The sequence below is a fragment of the Apium graveolens genome, unplaced genomic scaffold (genome assembly GCF_009905375.1).
Source record: "Apium graveolens cultivar Ventura unplaced genomic scaffold, ASM990537v1 ctg3060, whole genome shotgun sequence".
NCBI classification, from domain to species: domain Eukaryota; kingdom Viridiplantae; phylum Streptophyta; class Magnoliopsida; order Apiales; family Apiaceae; genus Apium; species Apium graveolens.
Genome location: NW_027417920.1, coordinates 22,066 through 42,973, shown reverse-complemented (window position 1 = coordinate 42,973; position 20,908 = coordinate 22,066). Strand labels below are relative to the sequence as shown.

Sequence of the window (20,908 nt, the reverse complement as noted above, 5' to 3'; positions counted from 1 at the left end):
ACCTGATCAGTTGTCTCATCATTGATCATCCAGTGTTGATAACATTGATAACATTGGTTTGTGGTTGTTAGTGAGGTCAACTCCTGACCCGGGGTTTGAGGCCGTCACAGTGTTGCTGGTTAGTTGAGCTTGGATAAGAAGGGTTCAAGGAATTAGTTTGCTAGAGAAGTCTATACTTGGGTTAGTATAGGGCTTAGAGAGCATTTGATTCAAGGGAACATGTGTTATCAGCATGCTTCTATTAGTGACAGGGAGAAAGGTCGATATATTATTAGATTTTGTAAGTTTAAAGTGATCAATATTGTATTATCTTACCTGGTTTGGGAGGGGACCAGGACGTAGACCATTAGGCATAGGGGTCGAACCTGGCCAAAATTCTTGTGTGTTGTTTACGTGCTATTATTTATTTTCTGCATTGCATGTTCATAGTCAGCTCGCCGACAACATATATTCGAACTTAACAGCAAGTTATCTGACAGTTTGATAATTACTTGGTAACATTTAAAAATCGGTATTAGTTGGCCATAACACCTATTCACCCCCTCTAGGTGTGCACGTTCTAACAATCAATCCATATCTAATTTTACTCAACTGAGCATCAATCAGGGATGCAACATAAAAATAATTCATATATCGTAAAGACTAACTACTGATATTCACGGTTTTTAGGAATCCGAAGAGAAATTTGTACTAATATCGTCATTCATATCATTTTCAAGTTTCTTTCATTTATGATTCTAATATTTTTTTATAATAACTTGATCACATTGTATATTATTTTCCTAAAATTAAATATTTTTCAATTTTGTTAAAAAAATTAATATTAGTTGAACTTGTTAATCCTTTCCAATTATCGACTAATATTAAAAATTTGTAGATAAAAAAACATGGATTAAATCAAATGGTACAATACATTATAGTTTTAACCTTTTTTTAAATAATTTAAAATATTAAAGTAATTCGAAATAGGTGTACGATGTTTTATAGCATTAAATATTATTTTAGTAAAATTATTATTGCTAATCTTAAATAAAAAAAATCAAAAGATTGAATTCTACAATTTTTCAAGTTTCTTATACATACAGACACGCACACACACATATATAAAGGCATTTGCTCAAATGAGAATTTCTTAAAATAAGAACGGTGAGAACTGATGATTTTCATAGTTAAAATTGGTGATTTTATATAATTTAAAATTTTTGATTTGCACAAAATCACCAAATTACCGAATTCGAAATTTCAACTTTTCAAAAAATCACCAATTTCAATTAAAAAATCACCAGTTCTTATGGGTCTCATTTTTAGAAATTTTCATTGAAGCGCGACCCTATATATACATATGTGTGTGTAACTTAAGTTTGATTGAGCCTTTTTTTGTTGACTACGAGAGTCTACGTATGTTCTGTAAGTAAAATGGTACATAAAATATTTTAAAACATATTATAATGCGAATCATGTTCTACAAACATCATTATTTTAATGAAAATCTTGCAAATCTCATACATTTGACAAGTAGAACATTGTAGAACATATAATTTTATATAACTTTATATTCACGTAGAACATGTACATGTTCTATTTATTTAACATTAATGATACAATAGCATAATGCATATTTTATATCCTAGAGTTTATTATATTAGTTTTTAAATTCTTAAAAACATGAACCATTAGATTGGATTGTAATATAAAGTTATGATTTTAGACTCCAAAAAAATAGGGATCACTCCATGGATATGATTATTTTTAATAACCATATCTAATTGAATAATTTAAAATTGAAGATTTCTTTCACAAATATTTGAATACAAATATATTTTTAATTAAATTGAGCAATGAATAATCTATATATTTTTGATGAAGAAGTATCAAATGTTTTATCATTTTTCAAATAACACGTTAATGAAAAATTTAATTTTTATTTTATAAGGGTAGTTTATTTTTTTCTAAAGAGAATGAAAATAAGTAGGACTTTGGGATCACCTCTTTACAAATAACCATCATCGAACAATATTGTATTATAAATCTAATTTTTATTTTTTAAAAGTGATATATTAAAAAATAAATTAATTTAGTATATCGTCGTAGTTTTAACGGATCTTGTGACATCTCATGTCAAATTTTAAAAATATTTAAATATTGGGTGAAGTCCCAAAAATAGTAATGTACAACCGGTAAGTTAGCGATTTTGATACATATTATCAATTGACTTGATCGTATAAAAATCTCAAAAATATTATTTTTTATTAATGTAAGATATTACAAAATTTATCCTTGTTGGTGAGATGTTATCATTGAGCTCGTAATTTAAATTTACTAAACCTAGGAAGTGGTGATGTATTTTCGGTTGGGTCATAGAGTCAAATTTCGAGTATTTTTAAAAATGGGTAAAATTCTGATTTTGAAGCTAGTAATAATTATATATATATATATTATCAATTGACTTGATCCTATAAAGTGAATTAAAAACATTAATTTTATTAATATAAGATATTACAAAATTTCTATTTATTGATAATAATTTCTCGCCAAACTCGTAATTTAATTTAAACCTAGATAGCGACATTGTATTTTCGGTCAGGTCATGTAGTCATATTTCGAGTATTTGTTTTGAAAAATGGGTCTAAGTTCAAATTTCGAATTCGAAATAAACCGATATACATTGGCTATTTATGATCCTAAACTATCTAAATATGTAGTACACATAGCCTAGCAAAAAAATATGTAGTACACATATATTTTATTTATACATAAGTGTATCTATTTTCACCACTTCTTTTAAAAAAGTAATTATATGTATAATCTAAATTTTTTATTAAAAATATATATATATTTAAAAGTATGAGACATACTTTTTAAACTAAAAGTTGTTAAATAAATAAGTTAATGATTCGTTTATGTACTATGCTTAACTTTATATCTTAAATTCAATTCACAAATAGTCCAGTAATTATATTTGAAGTTAAATAAATTGTCACTATTTGCGACACGCACATATTATGTATATGATTAAAAATGAAAGTAGCAATATGGAGTAGTGATAAGAAGATGTACATGAGAATCACTCAAGTTCAATTCTCACAAACAATATTTTTTATAGAAATATTAAATATAGGGGTAAGTTAGTCATTTCAATACATGAATAAAATGTAAAAAAGGCAAAATCAGAATTTCACTGAGAATAAAAATTCTCATAAATTTTATCACAACTTCTCCTATTATTTAGTTCTAATAATAAAAGTCTCATGAATAAAAACTAATTTACACCAAAAATGCCATTCAACTTTTTTTTAAAGTTATCTAAAGTTATTAGTTAGTACAGTAAAGGGACCAAGAAAATACCAATGCACCACGAGATTTATGGTGTAAATTGATGCAACATTATCAATTTTTCATGTCAATCTTTCGAACTTTATAAGTTGCATTTAAGGTTGCTCTATGGCCAGGCTTGTGCCTTTCATGTTTGTAGTCACAACAAGTAGCCTACGTGCACATTATTTGGCTTTTATAATAAATTTTGCGAACATATATAAGAGACCACATGCATAACTTCGCAAAATGAGCTACTTCTTTGAGCAATTATCTTAGTTTGTTAAATAGTTTTAAACACACTAACTAACAAAATTATCATCCTAACATCAACGATCGCTGCTGGCTTGCATGATCACTTTAAGCGTTAAACCTAAATACATGTATAAGAAAAATGATATTAACAACAACTTAGTAAAAAATTAAAGGAAGTAATAATCATAGCTGGTGTTAAGGCATAATAGGTATCCTTGCACTTGTTTCATGTCATTATAATTGAATATATTGGTTTTGCATAATGAACATGTTGGATTGAGATATAACCTTCTCACAATGCAAGCTGAATGGAAATGATGACAGCATGGGAGTCGACGCAGCATATTTCCTTCTTCATAGGCACAAAGGCAAATACAACACATCTATGACAAACACATTAAACTATAAGTTCATTTTATTTCTTGATTTTTGTGATGTAGTATCAAAAATGGTATATGACAATGGAATTTAAGCTTTACCATTTTAGGTGTGAAATATAAGGGTAATTAGCTATGATGCAGTAATTCTTTTCAGAATATTATGGTGTTTGTGATTTCAGTGGGGGAAATATCCAAAGGAGAAATGTCGTTGGAAAAAACTTCCTCATAGCGGGTAATGTAAACAGAGCTGGAATTTGAATTCAAGAAGCAAGCTGGAGAGATTTGAAGAAAGTGACTATAATAGATAAATATCTAGAACCTATAGCATCCTCGAGGGGAAGAATATGCTCATTGGGCGTATGAGTGTTACATTCTATCAATTTTCCACAATGAGATTCTTCAATCTCCTCATTTTAAGAATGCCCATTTTGTATCTCACAAAGAATACCACTTATTTGAAACTTGTATTTGGGCAATCTCTGAATACAATTCGACTTCTCCTTCTTGTTTGATACATAAGTTGAAGGACAAGGAGAAAGAGGTTAAGACAACTTTTAAAAAGTTATAGCCTCTTTTTCTGTAGAAATAATGGCAAGTTTTGGAGGAAGTCCAATGCAATCTATCCTTGGAACTATTGATATATTATAGCACCAAATATAAAAACTCAACTCTAAAGGAATGCCATACTTAGATGCAAATATGTATCATTGGTTCTATATTTGAAACCAAAGATGCATATATGCATCATTTCCATGTCAGAGCAAGTCCAATGAAATGCTATAAGTGATGTTATTTTTATAATTTGAAAAAATGCTAAAAACTTTAGCTTCAAAGGGGTTCTATACTTGAATGCAAATATGCATAAATACATACTTAGTTTTAAATTTGAAACCAATGATGCATTTATGCATCCATTCCACATAATCAGGTAACCATAAAGGCAATGTATAATGGTAAACTTTAAATAAATTTTAAGAAAGAGAGAAAAAAATTAGTTAAATTTGAAATTATTTGGATGCAAAATGCAACTAGTATTGGAGCTGAAGTTTTATTTTAACAAAAAAAGTATTTTTTTGGTGCCAAATTACAGAAATAGAAATAACGATTTTAATGATACTTGAGTCGTTAAACATCATTGGACGATCAAGGTTTACAAAATTTGCGCATTCCAATACTATTTTCAACAATATTTAAACCAACTATTATGCTAATATACATACTCGAAATTTGTGATAAATTATGTAAAAATTCTCCTCACAATATTTTGGTAAAAATCCAACAAAAAATGTGATGATTGAATCAAATTTTTCTTAATTACATGTTTATTTATTTCTCATTATGAAACATAAATTAAATATTTTAAAATCCAAATTAAAAATGAAAGAAGAACTCGTTAACACAAATTAAGCTAAATCAATCAGTGAAATACAATATAAAAACTACCTAGTTTGTTCCCCATCATGATGATCGTGTACAACATCCTCATGATTAAGATTTAATACAATATTTTTATCATCACTTTCAGAATCCGAATCCTCATAACTCTCGCCATCTGAAACCCTTAGATGATCTCACTTCTTCTTACACTCCACACCAATACAATACCCATGCACACAACACTTTATTGCATATCCAACAATCCAAACTCTGAACAACACTTGAGGAGCTTCATTCACACTCGTAACTATAACATATATCATTGCAAAGATAAATACCATCTTATAAACAATAAAGAAGAATATAATTGTAGGCCAATAAGTGAGAGAGAGTCGCGCATTAGTTGTCGACTTCTAAGATAATAGAGCTAATGAGTTAAGGTTGCGAGATTCCATGGACGGTGAGTGGTATGATGGTTTGTGACCATAATGGTCAGCAATGGTAGTGAGCGTGTCGAAGTTGCAGGCATCATCTTTATGTGAAATGGTTTATGTACTATGCAGTATTTTATTTTGAAGTGAAACGCTGACATATCGTAGAAGCAAGTTTTAAAGATTAGTATTGAAACTATTTGTACGTACTATACTATTTTTAGAAATTAGAAGTGTAACAGCCCGCACTTCCGGACTATTAATTCTAAATCAAAAATTATACAAAATATAATTTACTAATCCAAGTGTCTATTACAAACGTTGACTATTACAAAAGTACAGCTAATGGAAGTCCAAAAATCAATCTACTCCAATTCTAAGTCCTCGAACTCCAATGATATGCAACTCGAATCTTAGACGAAACCTGAAATTGCAAGTAATGAGCTATACAACCCAGCAAGAAACCAATCGATCCAACTAGTTAGGCCAAATAATATATAAACATATGACAAAATATGACATTCGATACGATATACGCAGCACACACTTTCGGTAACTTCATATTCTTATTCTTATTCGATACATACGATACACATAACACGTAAACAATAATAATTTAAAACCCAGAATTCATGTCAGGACCACTACAACCCGGTGATAACGGTCCAAAATTTTCAGAATATTGTCACTACAATCCGGTGACTACGGTCCTAAGTTCTTATTCGATATATTCACAAACCACGGCACAAATCAAAGATCCCAAATTATCGTTGGCACACTACACATACATACGATAATACATATCACTTCAAACTATATTATCACTTAGCCCATATTTTGATAGTCAAATATACACATATAACACATAATTTTGAAAATACTAGCAAGATCAATCGAAAACTTACCTTAAAATCACTTCTAAATGACGTTTTCTTGAAAAACACGAATCATGAAAGTTGGAGAGAACAAAAAAATCTTTCAGAAAAGTCTAGAACCAACATATTCCGACTTATGATGAATTTTCTACAAGTTTTACAAGATTGTTTATTTTTGTGTAAAAGAGCCCTACGAATTTTAATATTAAAAACGAGGAAGACGAATATGATGTATTTATAACGATTTAAAACCCTATGTTTAAACCTATAAGTTATCCGGCTGATCCAAATTTTAGGCCCATAAATCTAATTCAATTTTAAATCATAGTCCTTATCTCATTTTAATCCTTTTTATTCTATTATTAATCTAATTTTAAAAATTATGAGATATTACAAGAAGTTATGACGAAAGTGTCACATGAGTCATATATTATGATCTGGTAACGCTTTTTAACAAACAATATCATTATGCCAAACATCACACCTATAAAAGTACAAACTAAAATATTCTTATTTTCATTTTCATTTTAGTTTTACTATAAAATGATAAATTAAACTTGTATTCACTAATTATACTTCATAGTCTTAATATTGATAAAAATGATGTAAGTCACCAGAATCCAAAAAAGCATCATTATTTTTTACAACTACATCCAAAATAGCATAATTATTTTTTAATTCACCCAAAATAGCATCATTATCGAATACTCTTTGATTTTAGGTTGATGAAAACATTAATTTGTTATTTAGAAAAAAAGTATAAAACTATATAATTTATTAACAAAAAATATTAATTCGATATGTGTGTTAATGTTTTAGAGATATTTTGTTCTGATTCCGAAAAATTAATTAAATAAATAATCCTATGTTTTTGGAAAAATAATTACTATCAAAATATTTTAGATAATAAATATTATTAAATTTAAGCTTACATAATTATTGGCCATGAAGCAAAAACATTCATAAATTGAATGAAATATACCACATTCAGAAGTAGGTGCCTAATACGACAATTTTGGTTAAGTTAAAACCTAGTGTCAGTTTGAGATTTCTTAAAAAATGTAAATATGAACATCATAATTTATAAGTTATTTAGGTGTTTAAATAATTTTAAATATAAGTTACTTATAATTTTAATAATGTATTCGATAAATCGTAAATTATAAGTTAAAATTTTAAAAATAATTTTCATCAACTAATGTAAAATTTAAAAGACAAAATTAAAAAACTGGTTATATTTGATTTTTTATGATTCTTTGTACTAGTGCACGGATTTAATCAAGTTGACATAGATATTGAAATAGATGGAAAGTAATATGTAAAGATATAATTAATACTGAATTAATTATGCCCAAAAGTTGACTTGTCAAAGCCCGTGACGCCACGACACAATAATATTTTTAATAGTCCGAGTAGACCATGACAGCCACGACCCAAGATAGGTCGTGTTGTCCACATCCCAAAATAAGCTACGTGATAGGCTGGCCGAGCAGACCTGAGAATGAGTTCCACATGACACCAGCATCTAATCCAACATAGTAATGGACTCCTACTAGGAAGAATTCAGAATCCACCATTTTATAGGAGTCCTACTTACCATCTAAGTAGCAGACTTATCCACCAACTCTCCCTACCCTAGTCTAACCCTAGACTCAACATCTATATAAAGGGCTCTACCCTTCAACCGAGAACTACGTTTTTGGATTGGTTCTCTACAACACATAGATATGTTGGCATCTTATGACGAAAACTAGGCCCCATCACAAGAATAACAATTACAGCTGGAAGCTCAATAACCCTAGCATTAATTACAATCACAACCCTATTTTTTATTCCATAATATTTGATGTCGTCTATGGGAACGCAGCAACAACCATGGTAAGCACACGGAACAGAAGTAACAATGAAGTTGATGAACCAATTCTATAGCAGACACTTTCATCCATGGTGGAGATCCCTCCACACTTGACCTATGCTACCACCGGAGGAACCCCTGTAGGGACATCTGAGACTCAAGCTCAAGGGACGAATCCCCAAATTCAGCAACTACAAGCAACGATAAACTCTCAACTTGTTGGGTATGAGTACTCAACAATCGTGATTCCAGCGACTACGAACCCACATTATGGGATGCCACTATATCCTGAGATTGGAGGAGGCGGTCTCTCAAATCAGAGCGAAGGACAAGGGCAGACGCCCCAATACATTCGTAACTTGGCCCCCATTCCCGAAAATCGAGAGTACTCAAGACCCTAATCTATCAGAGAGCCCGACTCATCGGATGAGGAAACTGCTCCAAGAAGGAGACGCCCTGGAAGGAGTCAGTGCCAAGTGCTATCAATAGCCCAGGAGCACCCAAGAGACGATTCCCCAGGATATACAAGAGAGGATCAAGGTTCATGAAGCCGAGATCCAAAGGTTGAAGCGTGATATAGAGATACACCAGACACTAAGACCCTAAAAGACAACGAGACCAAGAGATTTTCCTCCCGTCATGGACCTGGAAGGTGCAATGCCAAGGCAAAGGATTGTGGCCTCAAAGGCTGATATGAATGACCTTATGCCCCTGAGAGATCCTGATGATCAAAATCCTCCTTTTATTGAGGAGATTATGAACGCCCACATCTCGAGAAAGTTTAAGATGCCCACCATCAAGGCGTATGATGATATTGGTGATCCCACAAATCATGTGCATATATTGTCCGATACCCTCTTACTGCAGCTCGTGAATGACGCTATTAAGTGTCGGGCCTTTTCCCAAACTCTATCTGGCATGGCCCAGAGGTGGTACAATCGTTTACCCCCCAACTCGATCGAGTCTTTCAGAGATTTGAGCCAAGATTTCATAAAGCAGTTCATCAGTGGAAAAGTGTACGTAAAAAGCTCACCTTCTCTTATGAGTATTGTACAGGGAAAAAGGGAATTCCTCGGAGATTACCTGAATCGAATCACAAAAGAGGCCTTGAAGGTCCCAGATCTTGATGATAAAGTGGCTATAACTGCTCTGCAGTAAGGGACGAAGGATGAATTCTTCAATATGTCTCTAGATAAGCGTACACCAGATAATATACTACAGCTCCAGAGTAGGGCCAAAAAATATATCCAATTTGAGGAAAGTATGAGGAAGACAGTAGTAAGCAATGAACCCAATAGTGGAAAGAAATGAAAAATGGACCAAAAGTACGATGCCAAGGACAAGTATCCTCAAACTGAAAAGAACTCGACCCCCCCCCCCTCTAAGAAGAATCAAGGACCAAGGTTCACTGAATACGCAAGGCTGAATGTGCCAAGGAGCCAAATACTGATGGAAATTGAGAAAGACAGGGATTTCAGATGATCAAAACCACTAAGGGGAGACCCCGATAAGGGGCAAGAACCAATATTTTAGGTTCCATAAGGATGTTGGTCATGACACCAATGACTGCAGACAGCTTTAGGATGAGATCGAGTATCTCATCCGACGAGGAAAGTATGCAAGATTTGTTAAAGGCGATAACGGCGGAGGCCACAAGAGAGATGATGATCAAGGGGGTAACAACCGAGGTCAAAACCCACAAACTAAAGGGCCAATGATCAAAATGAACTCCGGAGGGCCCACGACCACTGGGATAACAAAGAACTCTTAGAAGGCTTATGCTAGAGAGGTGATGAGCATAGTCGGAGATGCACCCAAACGTGCTAAGACTGAGATGACACTTGAGTTCGGCGATCCCGACCTTGATGGTTTGAATTTACCTCAGGATGATCCCCTGGTTATCAGCCCGATAATTGGGAATTATTCTGTCAAAAGAGTCATGGTCGACAACGGAGCTTTCGTAGAAATTATGTTTTATGACATATTTCTAAGGATGGGATACACTGACCCCCTCTGATGCATCCAGATACAGGTTTAATGGAGTGGAGTGTCAAGTAGAAGGAGCGATTCAACTTCCCATGACTATTGGAGAAGAGCCCAGAGTGGCCACACAGATGTTAAACTTCCGGGTTGTCAATGAAGCCTCTACCTACAACGCAATCATGAGGAAAATCAAGATTCATGCATTTAAGGTCATTCCCTTGACCTACCATGTGGTCCTTAAGTTCCCAACCAGAAACGGTGTCGGAGAAGAGAAAGGAAACCAGAAAATGGCTCGAAGTTGCTATGTAGCAGCACTTAGGCCTGATTAGACTACGGGGCAGGTCCTTCTAATAAAAGACATTGATGTCCACGAGAACGAGGAATGTCGGGGAAATCCAGCTGAGGACTTGGGCCCAATTCTCCTAGACCCGTTAGACCTTAACAAGGTTACCTACATTGGAGCATCCTTAGGGAAACTCCTGAGGGACCAATTGACAAAGTTCCTACAAGATAATAACAATGTGTTCGCTTGGACATCAGTTGACATGCCTGGGATCGACCCCAACCTTATAACTCACAATTTGAATATCGATCCAACTCGGAAGGCCGTACAACAGAAAAAGAGAACTTATGCCCCTGAAAGGCTGCAAGCCATTAATCATGAGGTTGAAAAGCTCCTTGAAGCTGAATTTATCGAGGAAGTATAATTCCCTGAATGGTTGGATAACCCTTTGAGTCAAGAAATCCAATGGGAAGTGGCGGATGTGCATCAATTTTTCTGACATCAATGATGCATGCCCTAAGGACTACTACCCTCTACTAAAGATTGACACCTCGATCGATACTACTGTCGGGCACGAGATGCTAAGCTTCATGGATGGCTTCAAGGATTATAATCAGATTAAAATGCACAAAGATGACATTCATAAGGTATCTTTTATAACCGACTTTAGTGTTTTCTTCTATCTTATTATGGCTTTTGGAAAAGATTGGTGAATAATATATTCTCTAATTAATCGGGGTTTGCCACTTATCAAAGATTGGTGAATAATATATTCTCTTATCTGATTGGAAAAACATTTTATAATCGAATAACGCGACTCTTCCTACTCTCGCCATTTTATTAAAGCACGAATATTCATTAACCTTGATTTAGATTATCAATATTTGTTGTCCATTTTACTTATTCGTTTTACAAATCGGCTCCCCTTGCGACATCTAAGGAATTCTACTCGCGCGGCCTCGGCTCTGATATTTTTTAAAATCGAAAAATTAATATTTTTACTTGACATTCTTATGGAAGCTTAATTACTCCATATCACAATCTCTGTTAAATTTTCATGATTTTGAATAATTTTAAGTCGGTCATTTATATTCCCAAAGTTAATAATTCGTAGCAGTTTTTATTGCATAAATCGCGTTTACTAAAACGGGCTTAACTTTTGAACCGTAAATCGAAATCAAGTGATTCAAATGCCTAAACGATATTTCCGACAAGATCTATCATTTTTCAAGTATTATTTTTCAATAAAACACAGTGTACATATTCTGCAATTCTGCAGAAAACTTAGTCGTCATGAATTGGACATTATAACGACGTAATGCTACGATCAATGGTTTCGTTTTAACACTACTACATTACCAATCACCCAATATTCAACAATAAATCAATTAACTACTTATTCATCTTAAGAACTCATGGTTTTATGTTCATAAACATCATCCTTATCAACCAATTCAACCACAACAACCAAACCAACATAATAACACTACAACTTTATCCTATATTCAAGATCCATGCATTTCCTGAAAGTTCAATACTAAAAAAAGTTTAAAAGAAGGTATTATACCTTTCTTGGGTTCTTGGAAGGATCTCCTGGGATGGATGATGCTTGATATACTCTTGGGTGTGCTTAAAGATCCTTAATCATCCAAGAAATCAACAATAATAACTTGAAGTTACTATTTGGTTACTATTCATCATCATCTTTATCATTTTATTTACCTAGAAAAAACTCAAAGGAATGAGGTGAAAGATTTAACTTACCGTAGTTTGATAATATGGAAGCTTGAGAATTAATTGTAGGATTTTTCCATGGCTTAATTTTGAGTTTTAAATTTGGTTTTCTTCCTTTTCTTGGAAGGGGCCGAATGGGTGTGTTCTTGGAGGGGAGAGATAGAGTTTTTTAATGCTTTCTTGCTTCTTTGATGAGTTGGATAATTTTTTTGATTATTTAGATAGATATGTTGCTTATAAAAATCAAGAGGCATGATTTTCCAAGGCTAAAAGCTAACTAAGTACTTCCGCCACCATGCCTTCTACTATTCACTGCAACTATGTTACTATGCTTTTTGGATGGTTTACTATTTGATAACCAATCCTTGGTTGCATTTTATACTAATTAGTTTGCATGACTTGCCTGGAAATTTACATGAGTTTATTTCGTTTATTCATTCACTTATGTACTTACTTGGTCACTTTCTCGTAATCGTAGTAAATTCTCATAAATGATTCGCGGAGTAATCCTTTCTTATAAATCCTTATATTTTGTAATCTTGTACTTGAGTTTTATTTGTAGAATTTTAAATCCTTGATCATAGTGTGACTATCGTATTCCTCGATAGTTCGTAGAATAAGGTCATTTTTTATTCGAGCGACTTTTACATACACTCATTTGATACGTATAACCACAATATCAACTCAGAAACTTAATTTACATACCCTAATATAGTGTGAGCTTAAAAGTTTTTCCTTCATCATCAGGATTAATATTAATTCATCATTTTACAAAGTCCCAAAAATTCGGGTCATTACAATGTTGGAGTCAGTTTATGTGACACCCTCCCAACGCGAGTCAGAAGTTTGGGGTTCACAACACACACACATACACCGAATATATAAAACTACTTATGAAATTAATATATATAAAGACCCTACTTACAATAACCAAGGATCGCAACAGGTTAAAATATGAAAACAAGCCACAACCTTAACTTTTATTACATCGTACCAAATCCCAACTAGTTTCGCTTACAACTGATAATGATATCATTCTTACAACCTTGCATAACTTATCTACAATATAAAGCCCTGCTAGCTCGATCCAACTTCACCTGGAATCCTATCTTGCACTCTGGATAAGGAATCCTCGTTACTAACAATTTCCTTTTCAACTGTTGAAAATATAAAAAGATTTGTAAGAGTGAGCTAACTAGCTCAGCAAGTCATAATAGCAATAACTGAGGTTAAAAAATGATCCATTGAAATGATTTCGAAGAATCAAGTTTCTGGATAAGCAATGATTAGAATTGGATATTCACTTTTTATTTTAAAAACCAAGGTTAGGCTGCTGATCAGTCACGCACTAACCCCGAGCAAGGCTCCCAGCTATGCTCTATATACTGGATCCAAGGCACACATTGGCCTATTATGACCACGAATCTGGTCCGACCACGAATCTTGTCCATGTTTAAAAACACTCCAATTTTAGAATCACAATATGATAAGCAATGTAAATCAATATGTTGAATCATAAACAACATTTATCTCAAAGCATATGATGACATGTAATTCCATGAGGGTATAACAAGGAAATCATAAAGGTTGGGTTTCAATCAAGGAAAGAATCAGAAAGCAGAAGACCCAAGGGTTCAAGAGTTAAAAGAATTGGTCTTCTGTTATATAAGACATAAGGGTTGGTATGTTAAGCAATTTCGTATCAAGAATCAGTATGTGGTAGATATGTATTTGTGGAGTAGTATCATATAGGTGTGAATGGTTCACAAGAAATCAGGCTTGCAGCTCAAGATCAATAAGAATCTGGGTTTAGGGTTGAATAGTTTAAAGCGCTTGCAATATAAAACAAGATTTATTTTTAATACTAGCAACATGTTATGAGAAAGTTCAGAAATATTTGCAATATATCTCGAAGAAAGGTTCAGAAGTACTTGCCTTATCACAGATGACTTCCAACTTTACTTGTACTCATCTAACAGTTTTACTTTTCAATAACTTTCCTTCTTTTTATATGCCTTACTTCTATTCATCAATCACTTGCCTTCTCTTTCTATGCTTCAATTCTATTTATGGATCACTGACTTTCTTTCTCTATTCCTCGCTTACTTTGCTAGGCATCACAAGTATCTATCAATACTCAATCTCATATCATTCTAATTGTCACAAAGACGTCATAAACTTTCATCTACCCTTCGTTTTACCCAAATCCGACGTACGGATTGAAAGTTATGATAAAAATAGTCAAAAAATGTACGTACAGTCACATTATGCATCAATCAGATCACATATAACACGTAGCACGTAAGATATCCAATTAAAATAATTACTCGAAGAAGATTCGGGTTTAAATGATTTTCCAAGTATTTAATATGAATTTTTGAACATTTTCAGAATTAAAACGGGACTCCGAATCATTTTACAATTAAATAATAGGGTTCGAACACCCGAATATGACTTTAAAATAATTTTATAATAATTATCGAGCCTTGAAATAATTTAAATAATATTTTAAAGCTCGAAACTTTTTTTTGGAATTTTTAAATTAAAATGAATAATTAAATCTGATTAATAAATCAATTAAAATCAATTAATAATTAATTAAATTAATTAATCAAGTAATATTAAATTAATCGATTAATTAAAATAATTAAAATTAATTAAAATTAATTAATAAAATAAATCAAATTTATTTTTAAGTAAATAAATAATTAAAAAGAATTTTCTGAATTTAAAATAATTAAATAAACAATTTTCTGATTTTTAAAATAACAGAATATTGTTTTTGAAATAATTTTAAAAAGAAAGGACTGAATTGCAATTTCGGTGACAGGTGGGTGATGAAATTGTAATTTCATCACCACCTCCACCTCCGCCGCCGGCAGCCATGGCTGCCGCCATCGAGCTCGTCGGCGGCAACTTCAAGTTGCCCAGATTGGCCTGAAATTTAGCAGATTAATAGTCGTAAACCTCATGAACCCTCCTGTGGTGATGAATCGATCGAAGGGGCGGCCGTTTGGCCGGAAATCCCATCGCAAAACACGTCGCCGCCGTGTTCTTCAACTCCGACGAGGCTCTAATTTAACTCCAATAATCACTTTGATTATATGAATCGGCTTATTTTTAAACGATCTAACGACCAGTGCACCTCATTCATAACCAGAATCAATCGATGTAAAAATCCCAAATTCCAATTGAAATTATTCTTGAATATAAACGCTAATTTCAAGTGTTCAGAATTAAACATCAATTTATATATGTTCTTGAACTCAATTTTTGACATATAATATACCAAAATGACCAGGAAGAAAAGATCTACATGATTCTAGCATCAAATCATATCAACAACATCAAGAACAAATTTTCATAATTTAATCTTTAATTAATTCGAAATAAAATAACTAAATAAGAAAAATACCTTGATTTCTGAACTAGAATAGTTGATTGATTGAGAAAGAGTTTTTCGAGAGCTTTGATTTGTTATATTACACGCTCGAATCGGAGTTCGATAACGTCTTCGTTCGTGGGTTTGATTATGAAGAACGCAAAGTTTTTAGGGTTTTTCTCTGTATTTCACTGGATTTTATTGACTGGTTATGATTATACGAATAAAATGAAATAGTAAAAGGGCTATATATATTTATGGAATATTGGTTCGTGTTGGATCGTATTGCATCGATAAATTAGTTACTTAGCCACTAAGTAACTGCAAAAACGATCCGTTTTGATACCCGTATTGGATAAATATCCAAACCGGACTTCTTATAAAACATTTTATATGAAAATATTATAATAATATCCCGTCTTTCGAGAATACGGGTTTTGTTGATATATCGAAATGATTATCGTATCGAAAATTGTACATCAGGACGCGTACGGGTCAAACCGTAATCCGGATTGAAAAAGCCAAAACACGGAAAATGTGTGGAATTATCAAATTGGATTAGGAAGGAGTTTTTCGAAGAGTTTCGGGTTGTAAAAACGTAAAAACGGTTGAAGTTGGACGATTCTCGGTAATTATTCAGATAATAATTATTAAATTTATAAATCATTATAAAATAATATAATGATCCAAAAATTATAAGAAAATAATCACAATTATCTATATTTTATTCTAGGCATAGTAAAATTAACTTACTCATATCTTATCACATATAAACATGTAAATATAAATATGAATCATCAGATAATTCACCACAATTCACATAATAATCATATAATAATTCATTTATTGATAAAAATAATTACACGCGATATCCCGAATATTACAGTTTACTTTCAATTTATGATTCAAAAAGCTGTAAATAATATCTTTCACTTAAATTGCCAAACAGTTAAGTAGAAATTAAAATAACTATTTTGAGAAATGTGAGTGGATAAATGAGGGGCCAAACAGCCACATAATTATACATGAGGTACATGTTCTCCTGTAGCAGGGTTCTTTTTTAAGGACATTTTTTCATGCGTAATTTGATCTTTTGTTGCAATTTTACCTAAAAAATAAAAAATAAATATTTTGAAAATAAAATTTTCCTATTTTTTATATCAAAGCAGTTTAAAGTTTGAAGTAACATTTTTCCTCTTTAACGCAAAATTATTATTTTTAATTAAGTACGTTTTCTTTATTTAAGTTAGAACCCTTTTTTTATTTTTATTTTATCCGATTGTAACCAAAATCGGACCGATGAAAATCAAACCGGTATTTTTAAAACTGAAATCGGTGGATCGATTGTGGTGGCATTTTGCAATTTTAAAACTGAATATACATTATTACGATTCCGATTTTATATAAAAATTAAGCTAACAAAATATTAGGCCTAAAGCCATGCATCGCGGGCTTCAATTCAATTTTAGTGCTAATATAAGCTGAAATCCCATTTGAGGTGGAAATATAGTATGAACTTTTTATATGAAACTAGTTCGAAATGATTTGAAATTTTAATTTGAAAAGTCCTTTTACTGCAATGCAAAAGGCTCACAAATTATTTAACAAGACAAGAAAACCTCATAAATATAATAAATATCATGTTAGTCTTTCCTCCTGCACAATAATTTTTATCTTATGCTGTTTGTATTACTTTTTCTTGCTCGAGTCCATCCTATTCATACTCTACAGATTGAAGCCCAATTCACTAACATTCTATGACCCAAGTTATCTAATTTGCGAACATTTAAATTGCTCTCTATATTTTGTTCAGCCCAAGTTCACAAGTATCATCAGAATATGCTTTTAGAAGCCTTTGCAGCTGGGCTCATAGAATCAATATTCTACAAGAATACAAGTCATTGGCAAGAAATATTATTGAAAATTAATTCAAAGATAAAAGTTTTAATTCAATGAAAACTTTTAACATGATATTTATATATGGCATCAAACAAATCCACAAAAAGACATAAAATCATGCACAATCATCATGCATGCACACTTAATTAAGTAGTTGCAGTAAACAACAGCCAAGCCACCAGCAGTCCTTCAGCATCACATTGATTCATGTATTATCATACTTCAGTTATAAACTTTATATCTCCCTTGATCTTCATTTGAAAGTGACATTCTTACCACCAGCACCAGCAACATTTGATGAATTTTTCATCTTCAGGTGTGCACGACGAATATACTCAGAAGAATAATCATTGACCCTAACCTTATCATCGAAGCTGTCATTCCCTGAGGATATCTTTGCACTCCCAACATTTGATGAAGTTCTCAGCATTCCGTGTTTGACTCGGTTAATGTATGCAGTAAACCTGTCATTCATACTTTCCTGCATTTTAAGCTTTTTCTGAGGCTGCATTTGCCCACTTTTGCTAGAAGAATCTTGATAATTGGTTTTCTTCTCTTGAGGATTCTGCAGTTCTGGCAAAAGATGAGGATGAATCTCAACAGGGATTACTTCACCAGAACTCGGGATTTTGCTAGCAGCAGCTTTGAGGTGCGAAGCATGGTTGTTAGTCGCGGATACAGGGAATGTTTGTGGCTGTGCAGCAGGGGCAGAAGTTGAGGGCACTGGGATGTGTGTACGCCAGCGGATGGCATTATAAAGTTTTCCACAAACATCTGAAGATTTTTGGCTGCGCTGATTCTTTGCCATTGATTTTTTTCTGATTGAATCAGGTTGTAGCTAGAAACAAAGAAATACAAATGGTGCTGATATGATTACCAAAGGATCACTCTATGCTATTTATTAAGATGGAAAATAAAAGAGTGAAAGACTAACCAAGAGTTTTCCAAGTAGGAACACAGACTTTGAAGTCGGGGGAAACTCCATAATAGTTATTAACTAATTCGAGGAATCTCGTGGGAAATTTTTTCTTGATTTCCGTGTAGATTACTGGTTCGGGATCATATTCCACTTTTCTAACTTTCTTTTTCTCGAAAGTATCTGATCGGTATGGCAAAAGGCCAATGCAATGATTCAACACATCCTAGCTGTTGCACACAGCACACGCATATCTCTTCACCAAGAGAAAAAAAATAATGAATTGTAAAGTGCTTCCAAATGAGTAAGGTACAACATTAGGCAGAATCAGATTCTCAGAAGTGCCTCAAAAGTCCATCATTGCAATCAAATCAGAACCAAAATAATTTACACCAATATGATACAACCACAACTCTCTCAAATTGCAAATTTCACGACAATTGAGTACTAAATTGTCTTAAAGGAAGTGAACCTTCTAATCTTTGAAATTAGGACATAATCAAAATAACTAATCAGAGAAATAAGAGCTAATGTCTTGTACAGAAGAAAGACAAAGAGGAGCCGTTGATTGCTAATTAGCAGTCAATATTCAATACCTTCAATTATAAGAATTTCTGGAAAACAAAAAAGCCTCGAATATGCACCTTCCTTTTTATGAACCTTGTTTGGTGTCTCTTTACCGACAAGAAACGTTAGAATTCATAGGGGTAGAAAGATTATTAGTCACGTCCAACAACAGCTTAATACGACAGTAGAAAAGTTAAATAAGGAACAATCAAATACGTTTTTGTCATACACGCATTGCTGCATGAATCAAGGTCATATGAAAGTGATGTTTTCGCCAACCTTCCCAGTAGTTCAAATAGGCGGAATTTTTATGTAACCAGCTCTCCACAACGTTAAGGTGACAATGTAAGCCACTAAATGGATCATATATCGGTAATAAGAATGACATCAACTATGATAGAAGTCCAGTAATCTTTTTCTTGGTTAAGGTCTGTCCCCCGGATTTGAAAACTCAGGAACAAACTAAAGGTGAAACTACAAAATTTAATAATTATTATTTTAGTCAGGGTTGAGCCAATCGGGGAAGTAAAACCACCGATAAGTGTGGAAATCTTCATGATTTATAATATTGAGTATAATTTTTGCCTACTTCATTCGCAAAATCACAAAGTTTTATAAAATTATAAATCAGAAGTGACAGTATGATATCATCGTGGTTAATGAATGAGTTAAACCGTTAACGGGCATCGATTGCTGCCACAAGTTGTTTTGAGTTCAGAACATGAGTATTACTTTAAGTTTCATAATCCTAGGTACGTATTTGTATATATGTATAGTGTAGATCTAGCCTTGGTGCAAGGCCATGATCAGGCAGAAGAAAGTGCTGATAGTTTTGGAAGATTTTAGGCAGTGCAAAGACGAATTCGTGAAAGGAAAACTAAAAGAAGCAGATGGATGGTATCATTGTCCTCATCCAATGGGCACATGCCAAGAGCTATATCTGGTAAGGTCCAACCAACATTCTACATAGAATAGCTACGATATTTTGCGGAGTGCTTAAAGAAAAACTAGGCAGGAAATTTCAAAGGGGAGATGGGGAGTGATGATATGCTCGAGAAGGAGCTTGATTTTAAAGAAGGACTCTTTTTACTAGCATAGAAATTGCACGAGACATGGACTAATTTCCATTTTGAAGGCAGAGTGTGTGTGTGTGTGTGTGCAGGCCGCAGGGATTGTCTTGGCAGCTGGTGCGATCAACTGGTTGGGAGCTGGAGCCGCTTCCCTCGTAAGTCAATCAGTTCGGTGGAAGGCAATTTGTACCGAATCGATGGATATCCGATCCGTATCTACCCGATTGGATTTTACCGAACCCAACTTTTACGGGTTTGGGTTCGGGTTGGGGTTTGATTTTTAAATCCAAAGTATTTTCGGGTTTGGTTTTAGGCCATACCGTTCCGAACCCGACCCGAAAATCCGAAACCCATTTTAAACCGATCCGAACCCGAACCCGTTTTAAAATATAAATATATTATTTATATATATATATATATATCTATATATTTACTAATAATATTACGTTACTTAATACTACTGAAATAGTCATTAACTCATTGGTCCTCTATGAGAGTGTGACTCTGTCCCGTCTCCCTTCCCTCTTCACCTCTTTGTCTTCTCAAAATACAAACCTAGGTTTACCTCTGCGGCGCACAAGGTTCTTCG

General features: G+C 33.0%; 1 protein-coding gene across 1 annotated transcript; it reads right to left on the bottom strand.

The window, feature by feature from the left end:
• Positions 1-17,701: 17,701 nt before the first annotated feature.
• LOC141700897 (uncharacterized) lies at positions 17,702-18,830 on the bottom strand. Its single transcript, XM_074504560.1, has 2 exons — positions 18,701-18,830; positions 17,702-18,604 (listed from the first exon to the last, which is right to left on the bottom strand). Exons 1-2 carry the CDS (start codon positions 18,749-18,751, stop codon positions 18,020-18,022), a joined length of 636 nt encoding a protein of 211 aa, XP_074360661.1. The 5' UTR covers positions 18,752-18,830; the 3' UTR covers positions 17,702-18,019.
• Between the last annotated feature and the right edge of the window lie 2,078 nt (positions 18,831-20,908).

Excerpts from the sequence above, each read along its gene's own strand:
- LOC141700897 (XM_074504560.1), bottom strand. The coding sequence starts at position 18,751 with ATGGAGTTTCCCCCGACTTCAAAGTCTGTGTTCCTACTTGGAAAACTC. Across the intron at positions 18,605-18,700 it reads TCCTACTTGGAAAACTCTTG|CTACAACCTGATTCAATCAG; the intron begins GTTAGTCTTTCA and ends CTTTGTTTCTAG.